General features: G+C 32.4%; 2 protein-coding genes and 1 long non-coding RNA gene across 3 annotated transcripts; all 3 read right to left on the reverse strand.

The window, feature by feature from the left end:
* Positions 1–9,590: 9,590 nt before the first annotated feature.
* LOC11407775 (AAA-ATPase At3g50940) lies at positions 9,591–13,100 on the reverse strand. The gene is made up of 3 exons (XM_003596356.3): positions 12,063–13,100; positions 10,454–11,479; positions 9,591–10,270 (listed from the first exon to the last, which is right to left on the reverse strand). Exons 2-3 carry the CDS (start codon positions 11,414–11,416, stop codon positions 9,854–9,856), a joined length of 1,380 nt encoding a protein of 459 aa, XP_003596404.1. The 5' UTR covers positions 11,417–11,479; positions 12,063–13,100; the 3' UTR covers positions 9,591–9,853.
* Positions 13,101–13,767: 667 nt separating this feature from the next.
* LOC120578233 (uncharacterized) lies at positions 13,768–15,715 on the reverse strand. The gene is made up of 2 exons (XR_005644178.1): positions 15,599–15,715; positions 13,768–14,615 (listed from the first exon to the last, which is right to left on the reverse strand). It is a non-coding gene; the product is annotated as an uncharacterized lncRNA (long non-coding RNA).
* Positions 15,716–17,563: 1,848 nt separating this feature from the next.
* On the reverse strand, positions 17,564–21,169 carry LOC11406855 (AAA-ATPase At3g50940). The gene is made up of 3 exons (XM_003596358.4): positions 20,363–21,169; positions 18,491–19,486; positions 17,564–18,354 (listed from the first exon to the last, which is right to left on the reverse strand). Exons 2-3 carry the CDS (start codon positions 19,436–19,438, stop codon positions 17,881–17,883), a joined length of 1,422 nt encoding a protein of 473 aa, XP_003596406.2. The 5' UTR covers positions 19,439–19,486; positions 20,363–21,169; the 3' UTR covers positions 17,564–17,880.
* Between the last annotated feature and the right edge of the window lie 2,614 nt (positions 21,170–23,783).

Consider the following 23,783-nt stretch of genomic DNA (forward strand, 5'->3'; position numbering starts at 1 on the left):
TGATATAGATAGATGACATCACGAAGATTTTTTTTATTGAAATTGGACTCCTCAATGTACATCTTGCTTAATCAACCTTCTCAATACTATCTTCACACAAGAAACCAAGATAGATTTTAGAATAAGAAGATATTATGGAAATTAGCTATCAATCTCATAATCTCAAACGCAACTTTTTCTAGAAAAATATCCTCCTCGAGTTGAATTGTTTACACTTAATAGAAATAATGTTCCAAATGTCCAGTTATATGGGCCATGAGAACACTTGATGACATGTCTCAAATACATGAGATTTTTACCTAAAGAAAGATGAAGGCAGTGGCGGATCTTGAAAATAAATTTCGGGGGTGCCAACTATTTATGAAATATATATTAAGCGTTTTCAAATAATGTACAACATAGTAAACTGGTGTAGTGGTACAAATGCTTGGTTGGTACAAGTAGGATGCTGGTTTGAATCCCACTAGGGCCAATTTTTTGAATAAAATATGAAAAATTCGCTAAGAATTATTAAAAAGGAGGGTGCCGGAGGGATTGAACTCGGGACACGCAATGGGTTGAGAGAACACATTACCACTGAAACAGAACATATTAACTTGATTATTATGCCTAATATAATATTTATATCAAAACTCGGGGGTACAGTGGCACCTGGGGTCTCCAAAGAGATCCACCCCTGGATGAAGGAGAAGATATTTTTCTTGTCATATTATCCACCCTAACTTAGGTGTTAGTTTGTCAAGCTAATGACAATAAAGAAGCGCTCAAGGGATGCAACTCTCAATAAAAGGAGTGTTCCCACTTCCAATTTTAATTTTCAATGTTTTTGTTTGTTTTGCAATTGCATGAACAGAGATACACAATGATGCAACTATCATTTGGAAGTTGCAGTTTGGAACAACAAGTTCTTGTCAAGTGATAAATATTGAGGAAAATAAGCAAGTGGCCTCATATTTCAATATTCAAATCCCACTGAGAAAATCTAAGTGGTGACTAGTTTTGAGCATAAGGTACAAATTCTCTCACCTAGGACGACGCGTGACACACAACACTATCATTTTTGCATATTTTTCCCACCCACTACCTCCCGACGCACCTAATATTCCAGTATCCCACCGTCATTTTCTCCGCTCACTGAATACTTAAACTGTTACCCCTCATCCAACATCAACTCTCTGAATTCCATTACCTTAAAATTGTACCACCCCATCACTATCAACCTCACAACCATTCAAAACCTCCACTTTTCCAATACCAAAAATTCCAAACCCTCCATTTCCTATTCCTTTATAAATATACCCCTTTCATTAACAAACCACATTTTCTTTCACCATGATTTTAACCAATCCATCAAAACCTTTTTCCACTTCCATGCCAAAACCTTTATCTGAAACCCATAAGCGTGCATAAATTGGTGATGAGAAGAGTTATTAGACTTGATGCCTTATCACCTCTGAAGAGAGTAAGAATAGAACATTAGTAGCGGTTACAACATCAACACAAGATTTGCCAACATATCATTGTATCACAAAGCATGAATTTAAGAAGTTCAAGAACGAATAAAAGGAATTCTGGAAGAAAATGACGCAAAATGGGGAATATTAATAATGAAGAAATGGGTTTCGAAGTGTGATTGCTATGGATTCATTTCTTATAGTCCTGAATTATATTTTGGAGGCATAATCAAAGATGGAGGGAGTTTAAGATCTCAGCCTGAAGAGTTGGTTACAAAGAAGGAATTTGATGGGTTCAATTAGGATAGTCAAGACCTTTGGAAATATATGAAGAGTTGTGGGAAAACATATTTAGGTTTTGACCTGGCAAGCTACCCTAAGGAAGTCTTTCTTGCGTTTCTAGATCATATTCTGGAACCATAAGATGAAAGAATTGAGCTTAAAGAGTACCCATCTGTAAACAGTCCAGTAAGTGAGGAAAAAACGAAAAAGGAGGAAAGAAAAGTTAGAATCAAAGAAAGAGGAAGTTGCAGCATCGAAAAGAAGAAGATATATCATCAGATGCCAATGGTATAGTGTCAAATCCCAAAGATGCAGCGCCTAGAGGAGCTGAAAAGCTAGAGGTCGTAACCTAAGAAATCAAGGTTACGTCATTACAAACACAATTTACAAATGGAAATGGAAGGAGATGGAAATGGAATTATTTGTTTAATATGAGTTACGTTCGTAAGTATCGAAAGGAGATGAGAACAAGAAAGACTGCTTGCTATGAAAATAGATCTTTGAGCCCTGAGAGCAAATATCTATCTAGAATTCTTGTCATAGGCCACAGCTCAGCCTCTTCTTAAATTAATAGCTACTTATGTCTTAACCTAGTAATGTTACTAAGAGTGAACCTCGGAAGGTGTGTCGATGTTTAACATATCGAGGAAGTAGTTGAGAAAGAGATTTGGAATCTAGGAACCTTAGTTCTAATGTTAGAAAATTTCTTGAGGAAATTTGATGAGTCTTATGAGTCCATCATTAAATTTCTTGAGGAATACTACAATGTATGTACCTTCTAAAGTTAATAGGGATGGTCATGGAATTTTCCCACTCCATTCATCATGTGAATACATCTTGCTATGTACTTGAAGAAATTTTAAATAGACATTCAAGATTAAAATAATATTTACACACTTTAGTGGTCTTTGGATTTAATGTGGTTTAGGTAAAGGTGAGATATATTTGAGAAAGTAAACTTGTAAAAAATACTTTAAGTTAGATCATAACCTACGGATCCTAAACTGTGAAGCATTACCAACTTTCCTTCCTTGTACCAAAACAAGATGGGTACTCATTGAACTGCTCATTTTGTTTTTTGAAGAGAACAATTTTTGGCTGTTGATTTTTTGTGTGTGTATACCAACTTTTTTATGTTCATCTTCATTTTTCATTCTTTTTCTTTTCTTTTGATATCCATTTTCTATTGATACTCCACCCCAAAAATTAAAATGTTGCTAATTCTACTGTATTCTTTCTTGAGTTTAAAATCTAATGCAGGCAGAAGATAATTGTGGTTATCACCAAATCCAACATGATATCTGCCTTAAAAATGACTTGTCGATATGTGGTTGAATTGGTTAGTTCAAATACTATTTATAGTCGAAATGAGTGAACATCGACAACTTTTTTCCGATGATGGATGCAATTAAATATTGTAAACCTTTCGTTTTTTTTGAACAGGTATTGTAAACCTTTCGTTATTTCTGACCATTAACTTTATATAGAAGAACATAGTTTGGTTGTTAGGATTAATAGTTTGGTTCGATAATGTACTATTTGTTTCTGATATTTCTATGTGTATTCATAACAAAATATTTGACTTTCATTCCCCAAAAAAAATTATTTGACTTTCAAAGTATGGATGACAAATGTCCCAACTCATAACCAATTTGAGTGTACTCTTATTCTTTCAACATTTGAATGAAGCTTACTTTATTGTGATAAAATGAATTTGACCATTACTATCAACGTAGAATTTAAAAGAGAATTTTATTTTGTCAAACATATGTTATGCATTGTCCTTACCAACTGAGCTAAGCTTACGGGAACTGAATTTAAAGGAGAAATCTTATATATTGACTTTAACTATTTTTTAAGAACAAAGTTTTTACCGTCATTTACTCATTTAGCAATGAATAATCTTCGTCAAAGACCATGTAAGAGAAATAAAGTGGTTTCTGTTCTACCAGCTTAATTTTCTACATACACAAGAGTTAGGTGTCGAACTTTGACCAATTGCATAATAGGTCCAACTCTCGTACCACTTGAATCAATCCAGTGTTGACACTTTCAACTAGTAGAGACTATATATTGGTTTCATGAATGCAAAATTTATGCCCATGAATAATGTTCCTAGGAATTAATAATTGGAATCTTAATCCTATGTAATTTTTGAAACAAAAAATGTTTGGTTAATATTTATAATATTCGTGATATTATTTACAAACATGGGATATAAGGGTAGTTATTAGGTCGTCATTTAAGTTTTATTCCCACCATCATGAGAATATTTTATTCTCACCTATTGTCTTGGAAACAAGAACATGAGAAATATGAAGTCGTTTTATTCTTAAGAATGTTTTATGCTCGGGAATTAATTTGCTAACTTTGTATCAAACATATGAACTCATCTTTATAACTTTCATATTTCATGAGAATATTTTTTACAACCATAAAACAAACATTTGGTTTTTGTGAATATTTGTTTTCTTTGTTTTAAACATGAAGTTATAATTTGAATTGTCAAAGATGTTCAAATTTAATTTGTTTTGTAATATATGGTGATGGCGATAAAAATAAATGAATTATCATCATGGCTTACATTTGATTTGTACAGTTAGTTAATAAGAAATATAAGGCATTAAATTTTCCTCTCAAAATTATAATGTACATTAATTTCTTTTTTGGGAGACATTCAATTTTATTTGAATGCTATTCTTTCGACGTAAAAAATATTATACGATAAAACATTTTCATACGACATGAATGAATTTTCAGTAAAATAAAGGGCTATAAATGAATATATTTGGTAAAGATAAATCACCATATCTATTAACATTATATTTTTTTTAGGAACATTATTCTCTTTTGTTAAACATTAAAATCATAATCTCTGTGAGCTTAACTCAGTTGGTAGGGATATTGCATATTATATGTAGAGGATGGGGCTCGAACCCCGGCCGGACACCCCACTTCTCAACGTTTAATTGTGTGAGCTCTAGCTACTAGGCTACTTAGAAGAAGAAAAAAAAAACATTAATATGATACTTATTTTTATGAGTAAGAAATCAATTCAATACGGTGAAGTTTACAACACTCATACTCCGGATAACAATAAAATGACAGCCAATATAAAATAAATAAAACGACAGCTACTATAAAACACATAAAATATTAAAAATAAATTATTAAGATATATTGTTTCTATTTCAAATAGTCGTAAAATCCATGTTATAAATGAACATCTTTTATTATGAGTAGTTACTTGTATAGATAGATTTGTATCAATACTCTGAGAATATACAATTATTCATGGCAACAACACACGCCATCTTCATTACACTTGCCACCCCTAGCAAACCCAGTATTTGAACAAAAAACAGCACAATAGTCACTATATTTTGCACATGGTCCTTTGCTGATGCAATTTGTTTCAGGAGGTATTCCATTAATTGCTCCTCCTGCATCAAATATGATAATGTTAGAAAGAAATATACGTGACCAAGGTTATCAGACTCGCGAGTCTACACAAACTCAAAAAGGGTCCGTAGACTTGATTTGTAATCTCGTGCGAGTTTATGCAAAATAAAAAAACGACGCTAAAATATGTCTAATGGCAATATGTTAGATGTCATTTCCAATAGCCCTGTTGTGATAGGAAATGTTCTATAAGTATTATAGTATTACTTTTGTTTTGTTGCTCATGGTCTAATTTTACTCAAAAGCTTTTAAACATGTCGAACACATTTTATATAATTTTAGAAAACTTATTCTCATTGTTAAAACATTCATTTTCATTTCAATCACCTTTTGAAAAAATGAGTATTATAAATCATTCTATTAAAAATACTTCAAAAAAATAATTATAGAACAAGTAAATTTGTTACCTAAAGTCAAAACGCAAGCAATGCATAGAAAAGTGATCAAAAGTTGCATGCAGTTGATGCCAGTAGCCATATTCTCTTGAAAGATAAACAAATAATGAGTACAAGAAACTGTTTATTGAGAGCTTTAGAAGATGAACAAACAATTTTTACAAGAAGCTATTTATTGAGAGCTTTAGGGAACAATAATTAATTAAAAATGTAAATGCTATAATTAACTAAAAATGGGACCATGCTAATAGTAAATGCTTTGACTTGTTTTTTATTACCAATAATTTTACAAATTTTTATATTGCTATATAAAAATTTCTACATAAAGAAAATGTTATTTTCAGTCAAAAATTGAAATATGATTTTAATTTGTTTTTTTACATTAATTTGGAAAATGTGTGAAAGTGGTCATAATAAAATATATAAAGAATATTTTAACATGGAAATAAATTAAAAATAATAAATTATAATTATTTATAAACAATAAATGATTTTAGATTGCACATACTTATCTACTTTTTTTTTGTTTAAATGAGAGTTACCCTCTCTTTTATTAAGTTTTTTTTTTTAGATAACTCTTTTATTTAGTTAGAATGTTCTACGGGATATTAGGTTAAAATACAAATGTGAAAGTGACCCGAACGAAAATCAGTCAAGATTTAATTTTTTAGTATTGTTTGTTCTTTCAAAAAATAAAGTATTGTTTGTATAAATTACCATCCATCTAATCATATCTTATAATGTAGATTTTTTTATTTTTTTTAAAGAACGATGTCGATTTTTTTATTTTTAAGGGGAACAATGTAGATATTTATAAAAATGTTAGTTAATAGGGTAAATTATAATGATTTACCCTAAGTTTTTTTTTTTTGAACAAGGAAAAATGGGATATATTAACAAACAAATTTGTTCTCTAGCACAAGGAGTGCTGAAAGAAGCAGAACAAAATTACATCATCCAATCCATGAAAACATGAAAACAAATAGAGATAAACAACGGGCAACCAATCCTCAAACAAACAAGGGGTTGCTGTCACCACATATAAGAACCAAAAGGAAAACATACATTACTTCTTAGCTTTCAGCCACGAAAGTGTAGTAATTTTTACCTTTTCCATCAGTTGCATAGCTGATTTAACATTATTAGAAAACAATTGATGGTTCCTTTCATTCGATAGAACCCAAATACAACAAAGCCAAATCATGCATGTGTAGAAATGAACGACGAGAAATCTGCCCTCCTAAAGCATATATGAATTGCTCAAAATGATCCATGACATGTAGAGGATCCACTGAATACACACCTAGCCAAGATTTCACAAGTTGCCAAAGGGAACCAAAAGTAGGACAATGTATTATTTGGTGGTTGGCTATTTCATTTTGGCCACACCCTGCAACACACAATTGAGCATCAAGGGGGATAACACCACGACGTTGTAGGTTGTCCTTTGTAGGCAACCTATTGCGAAAGAACCGCCACACACATATAGAGCCCTTTTACGGAACATGTTTATGCCACACCACATCTGAAACGACATCATGATCGTGCATCTCCTGCTACATGAGCATTTGATACACACCATTGACTGTGTAGCCATCACCTGAATTTGGGCGCCATAACCAACTATCCGAACTAGAAACCTGTAAAGATACGTTAGAGAGTAAAAGTTTAACCTCCCCTACTAACTCCTCCTCCCACGCCAACAAACGACGCCTCCACCCCCACGCCTCCCCTTCCTCCCCCAACCTAAAGCATGCATCTCTCCACCGTCAAGTCCTGATACGTGGACAAATCAAACAACCTCCTAAATCTCTCCCTCCTGCAAAAATTGTAAAAACAAATTAATGGAAGTGAAAATTGTAGACACAGTTTATATCAGACAAAGTTGCTATCTTTTTTGATGTTTGTACTCATCTTTATTTTCTTATGCTTTTTCTTGTTCTTAATCCTTCATGGTTGTTTTCATTTTCATTTATAAGCTATTTTTTTCTTATAAAAAAATAGTATAAACTTTATTTTTACTCAATTTTTTTTCTTTCAAAAATAATAATAAACTAAAGGAAGATTATGTAAGTTTAGAAGTATTTGAAAAAGATTGAACAAACACATTCTACCGTGGCTGTTGGACCTTTTTTTTTTTTTTTTTTCCTATTGCAATTTGTTGGTTGTATGTATGTATTATTTATTTTTTTTCAATGAAGAAAAAAGTAATACAAAAGAAATACACAATACCTTGATGTAGATCTTGTCATATTGATTTTGCTGGAAAAAAGAAGGCAGTTTTACTTGTTGATATGAAGAAAAATATATTAAAAATACTATTTAGCAAAGAAAAAGAAGAGTTATTGTTACCCTTACCGTATTCTCATTTTCTTTTACACCTTCGTCGATTAAAAGAGGAAATTTCCCTGCATAATAAGAAAAGAAAATGAAGATTAGAAATAGTTGAGAGAAAAGAAGATCAGTATGTGAATTGGACTATTGAATCTTGTTTAAAATGTTGTTGAGAATAAAATGAGTTTGAATTAAAATTTCAGATTTAAGAGCTAAAAGTATGGAGTAGAGGAGTGTGAACTTATTGCAAAAGTTCTGACTTATTTTTGTACTAAAGTCTAATCATATAATATTTTATGTTTGAAATTTGAAATTTAAATTTAGAAGAGGGAAGAAAGTGTGGGAAAAGTTTTAGGGAAGAAAAAGTTTTGCCACTTGTCAACACATGACGAACCCACTTGTCAAGCAAAGCCGCTGCCAAATGGCACACATACACGCTGCCAGATGTCAAGCTCCTGTTGAGCGTGCACTCCTTTCTTATATTATAAGAGATTTGATGTGATTAGTTTTTTTAATCATCCACAATATAGAAACCTCTATAATATATTTGATGTGATTACTTTTTTTAATCTAGCCTAATAAATTTTGATTACAGATAAAGAGACCAAAAAAAAAATATACGATTACAGATATAAAAAAATGGTTATTGAAAAGACACTTTGTAATTTATTAAAAAAAACTAAATTGCTTGAAGATTACTACGAATTGCTAGGAACATAGCTAGGAATTTTATTGTGAAACTATTTAAGCAATATCCTAGCCAAATATTTAGGAATCATAAAATTTTGATCATTATATTGCTACAAATTAGTTTGAAAGTCACTAGAATTTTATTTTTATTAGTTACCACTTTTTTGGTAAATATTTACCACTTAGGTAGGAAATATTTTCCTAGATAATTTTCCGCCCAATCCATGCTACTGCCGATATGACAACAAATTCCCAACTAAACAGTAAATAAATGTGTTTTACTAAAAACTAGCTACGATTTAGCTACCATAAATCTTGTAGCAGATCACTGATTGTTTTGTCGTGTGAAGATTATGGATATTTAAGCAAAATTCGTTTTTTTTAGAGCAAAGCTACATGCTAGTTGGATTAGTTTGAAATTATTTGGGTGTTAATTGATTATATAAATCTTTTTTTTGTAGAATTGATTATATAAATCTTAAATTCTTAATGTACTACTTGATGGAACGAACAACTCTGTCATGATCAATATTATTTCCATTTCGCTTTTCTATATTTTTCTCCCATCTATGAGCTCAAGAATTGTAAAAAACCAAGTATTTGAATCAAAATACTTCAAGTGTGATTGAGTTGTGTGGACTTGATGCAAAAAAAAAAAAGACTAAACAAAACACTTCAGGTGGTTGGATCATCGAGTTGATCGGATTGATCCTTATCCGTGAAGGTGAGCTCAGGGATCATAGTGATTGTGGATCCTGAGCCATGTGGCTACACGGCTGTTGGTGAGTAACATAATTAAAAGGGGAATCGAAGTGTTTGGTAGCTCAATTGGTTTTTAGCTCAGGGATCGAATGAATTGATGAGTTAAGGGTCTAGGTTTACGTCCTGACAAGGAGAGAAATACTCTACCATAATCACACGAACATTTGCCGCTAAAAAAATTCAAAGGGGAGTCTAGTTACAAAGACGAGTCTAGTTACAAAGACATACAATTGAATTGTCCTGCATTGTGGCATGTAACATTCCTGAAGATAATCTAAGATAAAATTCAGTCCTACTGGATGGATAATAAAACAATTATGATATTTTACACTTGAAATTTGCCTTTGTCAGCTTGAAATGAAAATTGTGACCCGACTGAAGAGAATCTAAAGTCTCAGTACATGTTGATCAAAGGATGAGAATGTCTACTTATGAGCTTAGCTTAATGTTTTACAGTACAGAACCAAACATGACCTATATATTTTCTCTACCTAGTTCACCTTCTTCTTTAATGTTTTCTTCATTTTTTACCTCTTCCTTGATCATTTTCTTTGCTTGGAGGAATATTATAAGGTCTTGTAGGCATTCTGTAGCATCACAATCCTTGGTTAGCTCTTCTGCAATTTCAGCTGGAGTAACTTGAACTTCTCCTAGAAGCACTTCAATCTTATCAAAGAGTTCATGTTGAGTAACGCAGAGGTAGTTGACAACCAATTGCTTAAAAGCAGAAAAGTTGCAATATGACAAGTGAATTTGTTTGTCCATTCTACCAGGCCTTAACAGAGCAGGATCAAGCCTGTCTTTGTGATTTGTTGTGAATACAATTATGTGTTCTTCTCCACAGCACGACCAAAGACCATCTACTGCATTCAATAGTCCTGAAAGTGTCACCTGTTGACATTATCAACAAACGTTAATTTCTTGGCTAAATTATGACTATAGTTAAATGTATCTACACTAGAATCATGTACGCTCATATACTTCTAAATCTTTTCTTGTTCTTATGCATCCCAATGATATTTTAGTATGAATGAAACCCAAAGATTAATGATATATTTGAAGAAAAATATATACCTTATTGTATCCATTATCAACCACGTCTTTATCTTCTTCTCGGTTCTGCAAATTTATAGTGCAATCAATATCCTCTATCACTAGTATAGAACGCTTGGGAATGTCAAGAATAAGTTGCTTCAAGCGCTTATTATCTTGTACATCAGTGAGATCCAAGTCATAGATATCATACTTGAGATAGTTAGCCATGGCAGCAATCAAGCTAGACTTTCCAGTACAAGGTGGACCAAACAACAAGTAACCGCGTTTCCAAGCTTTCCCTGTTCTTCTAGAAAACTCTCCAGCCCTCACAAATTTGTCCAAATCGTTCATAATTTCCCTTTGAAGATCTTCATCAATCGCAAGAGTGTTGAAACTCATTGGATGGTTGAACTTAACAGGTTCCTGATTCCAACGAATGGTTCCATCATAGTCATCATATTCAATTGAGTGAATCTTGATTGCCGTGTTTCCTTGTTTAATTTGTTTAGCTATCTCCATCACATAAGGAAAATATGAATCAATGATCTTGTTTTTGTGTTTATTGTGAAAACTTAGCTCATATGATCTTAATTCTGACTCGGCTGAGTCATTATCATAACTTCGAATCCGCGAAGAGTCCACTTGTATGCAAATTAGTTTCCACTTTACACTAACACCTCCAAAAACATCACTCACTTCTTCATTTCTATCAATATTGAATGCAATCTCTTTATGATCCTCAGATTTGCCTACCTTAACTCTTTCTGCTGCGACAGTTGCTTTAGTCCCTAGATAGGCTTGTGCAGCCTCAAAAACTTGGTTTCTTGCCATCCCTTGAAATTCTTCAATGATTATGGTGAATTGTGCGGAGGATTGGCGAAAAAGATGGTGAAGTCCAGCTTGAAAAATGTGTAGGAGCTCATGAGGAATAAGCTCATTTGTGATGGTTCGCATTAGCACAATTGAGGCCATTGCAGACACAAGTGGCTTGGTATCGAACATCGTTAAGATCTCGGTTGATGAAGATCAGATGTTTGAAATTCTAGATCAGCTGACTGATATGGTCTGAAAAAATTATTGGCTACAATGAGTTTGAATCCTGGAAAATAATTGTTCAAAAATATAATTTTCTTTCAATTGGAACTATACCATGAATGAGGTACTTTGCAAACATTAAATTGAGAATTTCAGATTTTAAGAAACTTTTTCTTAAATGATTTCAGATTTTATTTCCTTGCTAGTCAAAAGAAATAAAAAAAAAAATACCATTAAATTAAGATTTTTGACAAAAAAAAATAAAAATGAATTACGATCTACGATTATATATATGATCATATAAATTTTTATTTGGCTCAAGGTATCCAAATCAATTGAAAGATCAAAGTGTGTATTTCTTCTAGTTAATAATTTCACACTTAGTTCAAGGTATCCAAATCAAAAAGAAAAATATGTATTATAGTTAAAAAAATAATAGTCAACTCAAGGTCATAAAATTTCCTAAATCTAAAAGTAATTAAAAAGCAAGAAACTTCCAAAAAAAAATTAAAAAGTAAGAAGGAATAAATAAATAAAGATTAAGGGGTCATAAAATATCCTTATTCTAAAAGTAATTAAAAAATATAAAATGGGAAGTATTCAAAGTATTTACCTCTAGTGCAATTTTGATTTGACCAATGCTGCATATCGATCCCACGTCCTACGCCAATTTGAATGCCAGAGAGCAATTTAAAACAAGTGTCCAACTTTATTTTTTGATGTCTTGATATTTGATAGTCGACCATTTATATAAGAGAATAACAAAATGGAAATGAGTGATTTATCCGATGTGGGATATCAATAAATCAGAAAACTCTTCCAAATATTAAAGTATAATTCACAATTAAATACTCAACTTCTAACAATAGATTCAACTCAAAAAATAGCTCAAATTTGAATATTATTTGCACATCATGTCTTCCTAGAAGTTGTAAGCACTTGGATGGAATTATTCTCATCCTAAAATGATAGATTCAACTCAAAAAATAGCTCAAATTTGAATATTGCTCAACATTTTATTTTGAATTTTTGGTTACTTAAGGGCTAAGTTTGGTTCAACAAATGTTAGAATTGGGTCATGAATCATTTGTAAACGTTGATATAATATTTTCAATGACACTAGTCTCATTTCAAAATAACATCTATAAATCTATATGTAAATCAATGACACGTCTGAACATGATATGACAACATCTCTATCTATATTTTTTTTTTTCAAGTCTGTTTTAACAACATAGACACCAGATTTAACTTTTCATCTCTTTATCAAATTTGTAGAACTTTATATAAGATTATCAAAGAGATAAAAGTCACTCCAATGTCACCTCTACAAAGGTAAATATGCCCTAAAATAAGCATGGTAAAAAAAGTTTTACATATAAAGTTACGAGTCTTTAATTGCAAGAGAAGGAAGTGTTAGGAGAAAATGTTACCACAACCGAAGATCAAATTTTGCTGCTTCTCTCTTCACAACAAGTGGGTTCCTTTCTTCTTCCTCTCATCACACTAACACAAATTCTCAGTTGTAAAAATAGTTTAAACAAGAAAATTACCCATCATTTTTTTATTTGGTTCAAGTTTAAACTATCAAAAAGCTAGGTTACGTCATTTTCTATTACCTTCTATACCATATGTTTAATTTTGTACTCTGAATTGTTTTTCTATTTATTTCCCAATCTCATAAATGTTCACACCACATTTTTAGTATGTCTCTTGTTTGGTCTTTGTTCATTTTTGTATAGTTTCAGACACACACGTTATCTTTGGAATAGAGGCATAACCAGGGAAGGGTTGGATACAATTGTTTTCTTCCTTCTTTTTTGATAACATAAAATATTTTGTTGTTTTTCCACAAAAAATAAATTGTTATTTGTGTTTTAGAAAACATATGTTCTTTTATAAATATGAATGCAAGATGGTAAGAATATTAGGTGAACATAACATGAGAATACCAAATTTTTTTCTTGTAAATATTAACAATAGGTCAAACTCATGGGCTTATATAGGGTGTACCCACGAAACCTGTATAGTCGTCTAAAAAAAATTATTTCATTGCAACCCCTTTGATAAAATACTCATGAAATTGTTCAAACTCTTTAAAAATGAGTAATGCTACTTCTCGCGAAAAACATCCTTGCAGAAATGTTGTCGCCGACTAGTTTCTAATTTCTAATTTTTATCCAACCATCGATGATTTCCACCAAAGAAGATCCAATGGTAGCAATCAATTTGTGAGACGTTCGTGATATTTTGTTTTGCTATAAATAATGTTGCTTTTAGAAATGAGTAATGCTACTTAACCCGAAAAACTCCCTTGCTAAAATGTCACAACCAAGCTTTACTATATTAAATGAGATTGGCTACATAGATCAAATTACGTCATAGTATTCTATCATAAAAAGTGACAGATTCACATTGGCTACTATATAGGCCAAAGCCCTCACTCCATTTCTCATTTACTTACTTGCTCATAAATTTGGCACCACCTCTAGAAGAGAAAAGGCAACATATGTACAACTTCTAGTCCTTTTGGTGTGTTTTTAATTATTGGTAAGATTCTTACATTTGATGAGATATGGTATGATAATTTGTTTATAAGTGTGAGCACTCTTCATCTTTCAAGTGGTTTTGTAGGTGTTGTGAATTGCATACAAAATCACACCAATGAATAACAAAGATGTGTGGAGCAAAGATGTTGTGAATTATCGTAATGTCTAATTCTTGATGAGTCGACTTGTATACATATTAGTTTCCACTTTACACTAACACCTTCAAAAAACATCACTCACTTCTTCATTTCTATCAATATTGAATGCACTCTCTTTATGATCCTCAGATTTGCGTACCTTAACTCTCTGCTGCGACATTTGCTTTAGTCCCTACTCCCTAGATAAGCTTGTGCAGCCTCAAAAACTTGGTTTCTTGCCATTCCTCGATATTCTTCAATGACTATGGTGAATTGCGCGGAGGATTGGCGAAAAAGATGATCAAGTCCAGCTTGAAAAAAGTGTAGGAGCTCATGAGGAATGAGCTCATTCATGATGGTTCGTATTAGTACAATTGAGGCCATTGCAGACACAAGTGGCTTCGTATCGAACATTGTTGAGATCTCGATCGTTGATGAAGATCAGACGGTTGAAATTCTAGATCAGCTGACTGATATGGTCTGCAAAAATTATTGGCTGAAATGAGTTTGAATCCCAGAAAATATTGTTGTGAAAAAGTATAACATTCTTTCAATTGGAGTGTGCATAGCCAATTAACAATTAAGAATAAGGTGCAAAAGAAATAAAGAAATAAAGAATTTCAGATTTTATGAATCTTTTTTTATAAATGATTTTAGATTTTATTTCCATGCTTTTCAAAAGAAATAAAGAAAACATTAAATTAAGATTTTTGTCAAAAAGAAAAACATTGAATTTTCTTTTTTGACAAAAATCCGTGAAATAAGATCTGCGATTATATATCATCATATCAACTATTATTTGGTTTAGTTTTACAATTAAATATTAAAGTATATTTCACAATTAAATATTCAACTTATAACAGCAATACAACATTAAAAACAATATTATTTTAATCTCATTTCTTAACTAAACAAATGTAAGCATTGATTTAACCCTTGCATGAAATTACTCTCATCCAAAAATGATAGTACATACAACTCAAAGAAATTACTCTCATCCTAAAATGATAGTACATACAACTCAAAGTTTGAATATTGCTCAACATTTTATTTTGACTTTTTTGTTACTTGGGGGCTACGTCGATATTGTATTTTCAATGACCCTAGTCTCATCGCAAAATAATATCTATAAATCTATATATAAATCAATACATACATGTTGCTGAACATAGTATGACAACAGCTTCTTTTTTTTTATTCCAAGTCTATTTAGACATTTTAGACATGAGATTTAACTTTTGATCTCTTTATCAAATTTGTAGAGCTTTGTATAAATTTATCAAAGAGATAAAAATAACTTCAAAGTTAAATATGCCCTAAAATAAGAGGTTGTGTTAGAAACATATGCTATCTAATCAAAAAGTGCAATTGATTCTAACCATGGTAATAGAAAGTTTTTTTTTACCAATAAAATTATGAGTTTTAAATTGCAAAGAGAAGAAAGTGTTGGGAGAAAATGTTACCACAACCGAAGATCAAATTTTGTTGATGTATTTTTTATTTCTTTGTTGCTTCTCTCTTCACAACAAGTAGCTTCCTTCCTTCTTCCTCTCATCACAATAACACTTTGTAAAAATAGCTCAAATAAGAAAACCCTTATCCCTCTTCTGTTTATTTGGTTCAAATTTATACTCCTAAAAAGTTAGGTTTAGGTCATTTTCTATTGCCTTTTAGACCATGTGTTTCATTTTGTACTCTGAATTGTTTTTTCTATTTATTTCCGAATCTCATAAACATTCACATCACATTTTTAGTATTTGCGAACGTGAGTTAACTTGCGCTGCCTACAACTAGCGGCAGTTACTTGCTGCAGCGGGAAAATAAAAAAAAAAAATATCCACGAGACTTAAGTCATGCTGGCAACCAGACAACTTTTTTATAACCTTGAACTAAGTGAGTTATTTTCATGTTTAATTCATGCCTGGTTGTCTACTGCTCTCACTCCAGTTCAATTGTCATTCTTTTACAATTATTGGCAAATTCACAACTCATCCTTTGTTCACAAATTCAAATGGAAGAAAATAGAAATCAGGAATTCTCAGATATGGAAAAATAAGATTTGTGAGCAGAGAGGTAAGATTGAGCAGATAATTAAATATGTTCAGCAGTCCTCACCTATTGAAATTATATTTTTCCATTCATGTGACTCATACTCATTCATAGGCATATTCCTTTGTGTCTTGTTTGTGTATTCTTATAGAGTTTAGCTGCTTTCGACTGAAAAATTGCATTAAGAAAGCCAAGTTGTCAACTAATAAGAGAAGTATGAGGCGGAGAGGATAAACATGGGAATAACTCACTTATTTGAAGGTTAGAAAAAAGTTGCCAGGTTGCCAGCAGGACTTGAGTCCTATGGGGATTTATTTTTTCTTTTTCCGCGGCAGTTAACTGTCGTTAGTTGTAGGCAGTGCAAGTCAACTCATGTTCGGTATCCAACGTGAGTTAACTTGCGTTGGGGGTTAATTTTAGAAGTTCAGAATGGGAATGAGCAAAAATGAAAGGGAAAAGAGCATTTTTCTTTATTTTCTCCCGAGTATGTTAGAGTTTGTAACAGTTAGCCATATATCTAGATAAAAGTTATAGCATATCTACAATGACAACAAGAAAGATATAATTGTATCATTGTTAAGGGAGAGAACGGTATGAGAGGAATTACCCACAATATTGTCATCTAGGTTTTCAGATACTTCTAGATATTGCAAAACCGCATTGTAATCAAAGGACAAATTGTTTGGATTCGTTTGAGTTAGATATTTTTTTTATTCTTTGGTCTAACGTATACCGGATCAATGTATATTCAATCAATGTAAATATAAACAAAAGGTTTTCTGATGCGATAGAATTACTCTAGTTCATGGCGATGGCGGATGTAGTTCGCGGGTGAGATTACAGTAAGGTTATGACGAGGTTCTAGAGAGAACTCGATAGAAGAGTCGGTGAAAGTGGTGAAAATGTGTAACTTGTCCTTGTTGCGGCGCGTAGCCATCTTTATATCCCGGACCTCGTTTGTAACTATCTCTGTGAAATCCAGCGAAGAATGCAGGAGTTCGTTGGAGATCACGTCAATGATCCCGATCAAAAGAGACGTGCTTCTGTGCAGCTAATCGCATGGGAGGTTGTAGTCCTGAAGCAGATGAGGATTGGGGGTTATATAGGGCCATTGTGTGTTAGGTTGGTGACATGGATTGAGACTCGGTCTGAAACATATTCTTTTATAGAATAAGAATAAATTGAATAAAGAAGAACGAAAACATCAAATTCAACAAGACAATGAGCTGCAATTTTAATCTTCTTGCATGGGAGAGAGGAATTAAGTTCTGACCTTTTACCAGAAGTTATCGTTCTTCCATGTAGTCATCATGTTCTGATTCTAAACTAGATACTTAACTTCTCATCCCATCTTTCTTTTTTAACAAGGCAAAATGAAATATATTTTCACAAAAAGTTTATATATAGCACAAGGACTGCAATGATAGAATTCAAAAGTAGCTAGAACCAATTACATACAACAAATCAGGAAATGGATTAGCTAAGAGAAGCTAGCTAGGTGACCTGTCATCACACCGCTTACTATGTAACCTTTAGCCGGATCATTTTGTCAGCTCCACCTATCGTCCATACCCTCTTGCAAAAAATAGAGACCCGACTGAAGAGAATCTCAAGTCTCAATAGATGTTGGTCAAAGGATGAGAATGACTACTTATGAGTTTAGCTTAATGTTTTACGGTACATAACCAAACATAACCTATATATTTTCACTACCTAGTTCACCTTCTTCTTTGATATTTTCTTCATTCTTTGTCTCTTCCTCGATCATTTTCTTGGGTTCAGGTTCTTGGATGTTTTCTTCATTCTTTACCTCTTCCTTGATCATTTTCTTGGCTTGCAGGAATTTGATAAGGTCTTGTAGGCATTCTGTAGCATCACAATCCTTTGTTAGCTCTTCTCCAATTTCAGCCGGAGTAACTTGAACTTCTCCTAGAAGCACTTCAATCTTTTCAAAGAGTTCATGTTCAGTAATGCAAAGGTAGTTAACAACCAATTGCTTAAAACCAGAAAAGTTGCAATATGACAAGTGAATTTGCTTGTCCATTCTACCAGGCCTTAGCAGAGCAGGATCAAGCCTTTCTTTGTGATTTGTTGTGAAAACAATTATGTGTTCCTCTCCACAACATGACCAAAGACCATCTGTCGCATTCAATAGTCCTGAAAGTGTCACCTGTTGACATTATCAACAAACGTTAATTTGTCGGCTCATATACTTCTAAATCTTTTCTAGTTTTTATGCATCCCAATGACATTTTAGTATGAATGAAACTCAAATATTAATGGTATATTTGAAGAAAAATATATACCTTATTGTCTCCATTATTAACAACTTCTTTCTCTTCTTCTCGGTTCTGCAAATTTATAGTGCAATCAATATCCTCTATCACAAGTATAGCACGGTTGGACATGCTGAGAATAAGTTGCTTCAAGGTCTTATTATCCCCTACATCGGTGAGATCCAAGTCATAGATATCATAGTTGAGATAGTTAGCCATGGCTGCAATCAAGCTAGACTTTCCAGTACCAGGTGGACCATACAACAAGTAACCGCGTTTCCAAGCTTTCCCTGTTCTTCTATAAAACTCTCTAGCCCTCACAAATTTGTCCAAATCATTCACAATATCCCTTTGAAGTTCTTCATCAATTGCAAGAGTGTTGAAACTCATTGGATGATTGAACTTGACATCATGACGCCAGCTACCATATTCATTTGAGTGAATCTTGTTTGCCATGTCTCCTTGTTTAATTTGTTTAGCTATCTCCATCACATAAGGCAAATATGAATCAATGATCTTGTCTTTGTGCTTCTTGTGAAAAGTCAGCTCATAGGATCTTATTTCTGACACAGCCGAGGAGTCATCATCGTAACTTCGAATCCGCGAAGAGTCCACTTCTATGCAAATTAGTTTCCACTTTACACTAATACCTTCGAAAACATCACTCACTTCTTCATTTCTATCTATATTGAATGAAAGCTCTTTACGGTCCCCAGATTTGCTTACTTTAACTCTTTCTACCGAGACAGTTGCTTTAGTCCCTAGATAGGCTTGTGCAGCATCAAAAACTTGGTTTCTTGCCATCCCTTGAAATTCTTCAATGATTATGGTGAACTGTGCGGAGGATTGGCGAAAAAGATGGTGAAGTCCAGCTTGAAAAAATTGTAGGAGCTCATTCGTGATGGTTCGCATTAGCATAATTGAGGCCATTGCAGACACAAGTGGCTTGGTATCGAACATTGTTGAGATCTCGATCATTGATGAAGATCAGACGTTTGAATTTCTAGATCAGCTGACTGATATATTCTGCAAAAGTTATTGGCTGCAATGAAGTTTTTTTTTTTTAAAGCTAAAGAAAAATTCAAATAAAATAAGAAGTACAAGAATGGGGGACATGAACCTGACCCATAAAACCACAAGCTGAAACCCTAACGGGTGATACATCAAATCGGTACACAAGTGAAATAAAAAGCAACTCTAAACAACAATTCAGCGCACCCACGTATGGATGCGAAACCGAATCGCAAAAAACGCAGAGTGAGTGTTCAGAGTATCAAGTAGGCATATGAATCATCTGTCAACACAGAAACGATCCAAGGTCCAGCAACTCCGTAAAGTATAATTTACTTGAATCCTGGAAAGTATAATTTTCTTTCCTTTGGACTGTACACACACTATACATGAATGAGGTGCATTGCAACAGTAAATTAAGAATTTCAGACTTTTTGAAACAGTTTTCATAAATGATTTCAGATTTTATTTCCCTGCTTGCCAAAAGAAATAAAGAAGTACCATTAAATTAAGATTTTTGCCAAAAAACTGAATTAAGATCTGCGATTATATATGATCATATCAATTTTTATTTGGTTCAAGGTATCCAAATTAATTGAAAGATCAAAGTGTGTATTTTTTCTAGTTAATAATTTCACACTTAATTCAAGGTATCCAAATCAAAAAAAGAAATAATGTATTATAGTTAAAAAAAATTATAGTAAACTCAAGGTCATAAAATTTCCTCAATCTAAAAGTAACTTAACCTAAAAGTAATTAAAAAGCAAGAAACGTCAAAAGAAATTAAAAAGTAAGAAGGAATAAATAAATGAAAATTAAGTGGTCATAAAATTTCCTTAATCTAAAAGTAATTAAAAAAAAAAAAAAAGGAGAAATATTCAAAGTATTTACCTCAAGTACAATAACTTTGATTTGACCAATGTAGCGGATCCCACTTCTTACGCCAATTTGAATGTCACAACTCACAAAGCAATTCAAAAACAAATGTCCAATTTTGTTTTTTGATGTCTTGATATTTGATAATCGACCATTTATATAAGAGAATTACAAAATGTAAATGAGTGATTTATCCGATGTGGGATATCAATAAAATCAAAAAACTCTTTCAAATACTAAAGTATATTTCACAATTAAATACTCAACTTATAACAATAATACAACAATAAAAAAATATTATTTGGACATCATGTCTTCCTAGAAGTTGTAAGCACTTAGCTAGAAATGATAGATTCAACTCAAAAAATAGTTCAAATTTGAATATTTCTCAACATTTTATTTTGATTTTTTGGTTACTTAGGGGCTAAGTTTGGTTTACATAACGTTAGAATTGGGTCATGAGTTTTGTATACCATTTATTTGTAAACGTTGATATAATAATTTCAATAAAACTAGTTTCATCTCAAATTTGTATAACTTTGTATAAGATTATCAAAGAGATAAAAATCACTGCAATGTCACCTCTAAAAGTTAAATATGCCCTAAAATTAGCATGGTAAAAAAAGTTTTACAAATAAAGTTATGAGTTTTAAATTGCAAGAAAAGGAAGGGTTAGGAGAAAATGTTACCACAACCGAAGATCAAATTTTGCTGCTTCTCTCTTCACAACAAGTGGCTTCCTTTCTTCTTCCTCTCATCACACTAACACATTCTCAGTTGTAAAAATAGTTTAAACAAGAAAACTCTTACCCATCCTTTGTTTATTTTGTTCAAATTTATAATATCAAAAAGCTAGGTTAGGTCATTTTCTATTACCTTCTATACCATATGTTTAATTTTGTACTCTGACTTGTTTTGCTATTTATTTCCCAATCTAATAAACGTTCACACCACATTTTTAGTGTGTCTCTTGTTTGGTCTTTGTTCACTTTTGTATAGTTTCAGACACACACGTTATCTTTGGAATAGAGGCATACCCAGGGAAGGGTTGGGAACAATTGTTTTCTTCCTTCTTTTTGTGTAAACTTGGATGTAGATGAGACTATATGCTGAACTACATTATATGTTATTTGGTACTACACTACTAAAAAAACAAAAATTAGTGAGGGAAATTTTGTGAGGGAAAACGTGAAATCCCTCTCTAATTCCGTCACTAAATTTTACGACCATGAAATTTGCGAGGAATTTCATTTTTTCCGTCACTAATTTCCCTCGCTAATTTTGTTTTTTCTAGTAGTGCTATATGTAATAACATAAAATATTTTGTTATTTTTCCTCAAAAAAGAAATTGTTATTTGTGTTTTAAAAACATATGTTCTTTTATAAATATGAATGCAAGTTGGTAAGAATATTAGGTGAACATAACAAGATGATCCAATTTTTGTTCCTTGTAAATATTAACAATGGGTCAAACTAACGGACTTATATAGGAAGTGTACCCACGAGAGTTAAAGATCCTCTATATTTATGATTTTCTCAATTTGATGGTGGTTTGATAGCATCAAATTTATGTCTAAAAAGTAGAACTAGAGTCTAGAAAAAACTCATATATGTGCCGAAGAAAGAAAAAGAAGTAACATGTAATTTTTTAATTTAATTGGGGGTGGATATTATACTTAATGTTTTTTTTAGGCTCATAGTTTTTAGAGGTCCGGCTTCGTTGAGCTCCTTTTGCTCCCCAAGGTCCGGCCTGAATTGTACGAATAAAAATGTTAGGAGGAGTATGCAAAAGTCATTCTAATATATTGTTATACATGTGGGGAGTCAATATGCATGATTTGGTCATCCAAAAGTGGAGTTATCAAGTTTTGAACAGTTAACCCTTCAAAAAAAGTTTTGAACCGTTGATGTTTGTTTTCCCACATGTTTATTTTTTAAGAATTGAAATGGAGACGGTCACTTTTTCTTCAAATGGAAAGGATTCGGACACTTGAAGAGGTTCATTAAACAAGAGAAAACCTAGCCAAAGGATGGACATCATTATCCTTTCTTTCATCAAAATGGAAAGTAGGCGTCTTTGAATTTTCCAATCACCCTTTTTCATGATCCGTCTGCAAACTGTAATCTAGTATTAGTATATTACCTTGTTATATAGGTAGAAGCAGATTGTCCTTGATTGATACAACAACGACCAAGCTTTACCGTATTAAATAAGATTGGCTACATAAATTAAATTACGTTATAGTGTTCTATCATAAAAAGTGACGGATCCACGTTGGCTACTATGTAGGCCAAGGCCATCATTTCATTTCTCATATACTTGCTTATATATGTCTCATGCATAAATTTGGCACCACCTCTAGAAGAGAAAAGGAAACATATGTACAACCTTTATCCCTTTTGTTGTGTTTTTAATTATTGATAAGATTCTTACACTTGATGAGATATGGTATGATAATGAGTTTATAGGTGTGAGCACTCTTCATCTTTCAAATGGTTTTGTATGGTTTAGTTAGGTCCAACCCACATTTTATGATGTTATTAGAGTCTATCCATGATCTGTTGGGCCGCTTGCTTCTGCTATCGAGCCACTTGGGTCACGCTCCACATTTTAGTCCTAATGGATGTATTAAGAGTTCCAACAATTTTTTACAATTACTTTTCCCACTCTATGACCTTCTCCCGCGCCCTGTAAAATTTTCAAAAATGCTCTTGTGCATTCCGGATTTTAAAATCCGGATTCATGTTTACTATTTTAGATTTTATAATTCGGACAATTCTTATGTATAATCAGCCATCAGACTCTCTCACATTTCAACAGTTTTGAGTTTTGCTTTTAAAAACAACAAAAAAACTACATAAAAAATGCTAAAAACCTGTCAAATAAAATCATAAAAATAGCATCAAAAAATTCTAAAAATCAAATAAAACTAATGCAAATTTTTTCGGATTTTTCTGAGCATATGAAAAATTAAAAAAAAAAAAAAAAATGGGTCTAAACGATGGAATTTTGGATTTTGAGGGGTGGAGTCCCGTAAGAAGTCATGGTCCTTGAATTTTTTCTGATTTTCTGGGGAAGTTTCGGAGCAATCCGATCAAGTAGTCCGAAAACCCGATTTTTGACCAAGAACAGGTAACAATGACCCAAAACAGAAGGATGAGAGTTAGGAAGATTAATATTGTCCCTAAAATGACTATCCATGTTACAAACATATTTAAAATTTGTGCTGATACAGTTCGGATTATATAATCCGAACTGTTTTACCTTGAAAAATGGTGTTTCGGGGGTTTCCGGATTATGTAATCCGGAAACATCATGTAACTCGCCCTATTTTTTGAAGTTTCCAGATTACAAAATCCAGAAAAACCCGTTACTCATTTTTTTCACCCTTTAACAAAAGAAAACATCATTCCGGATTATACAATCCGGAATGCT

Source organism: Medicago truncatula, chromosome 2 (assembly GCF_003473485.1).
Source record: "Medicago truncatula cultivar Jemalong A17 chromosome 2, MtrunA17r5.0-ANR, whole genome shotgun sequence".
NCBI classification, from domain to species: Eukaryota; Viridiplantae; Streptophyta; class Magnoliopsida; order Fabales; family Fabaceae; genus Medicago; species Medicago truncatula.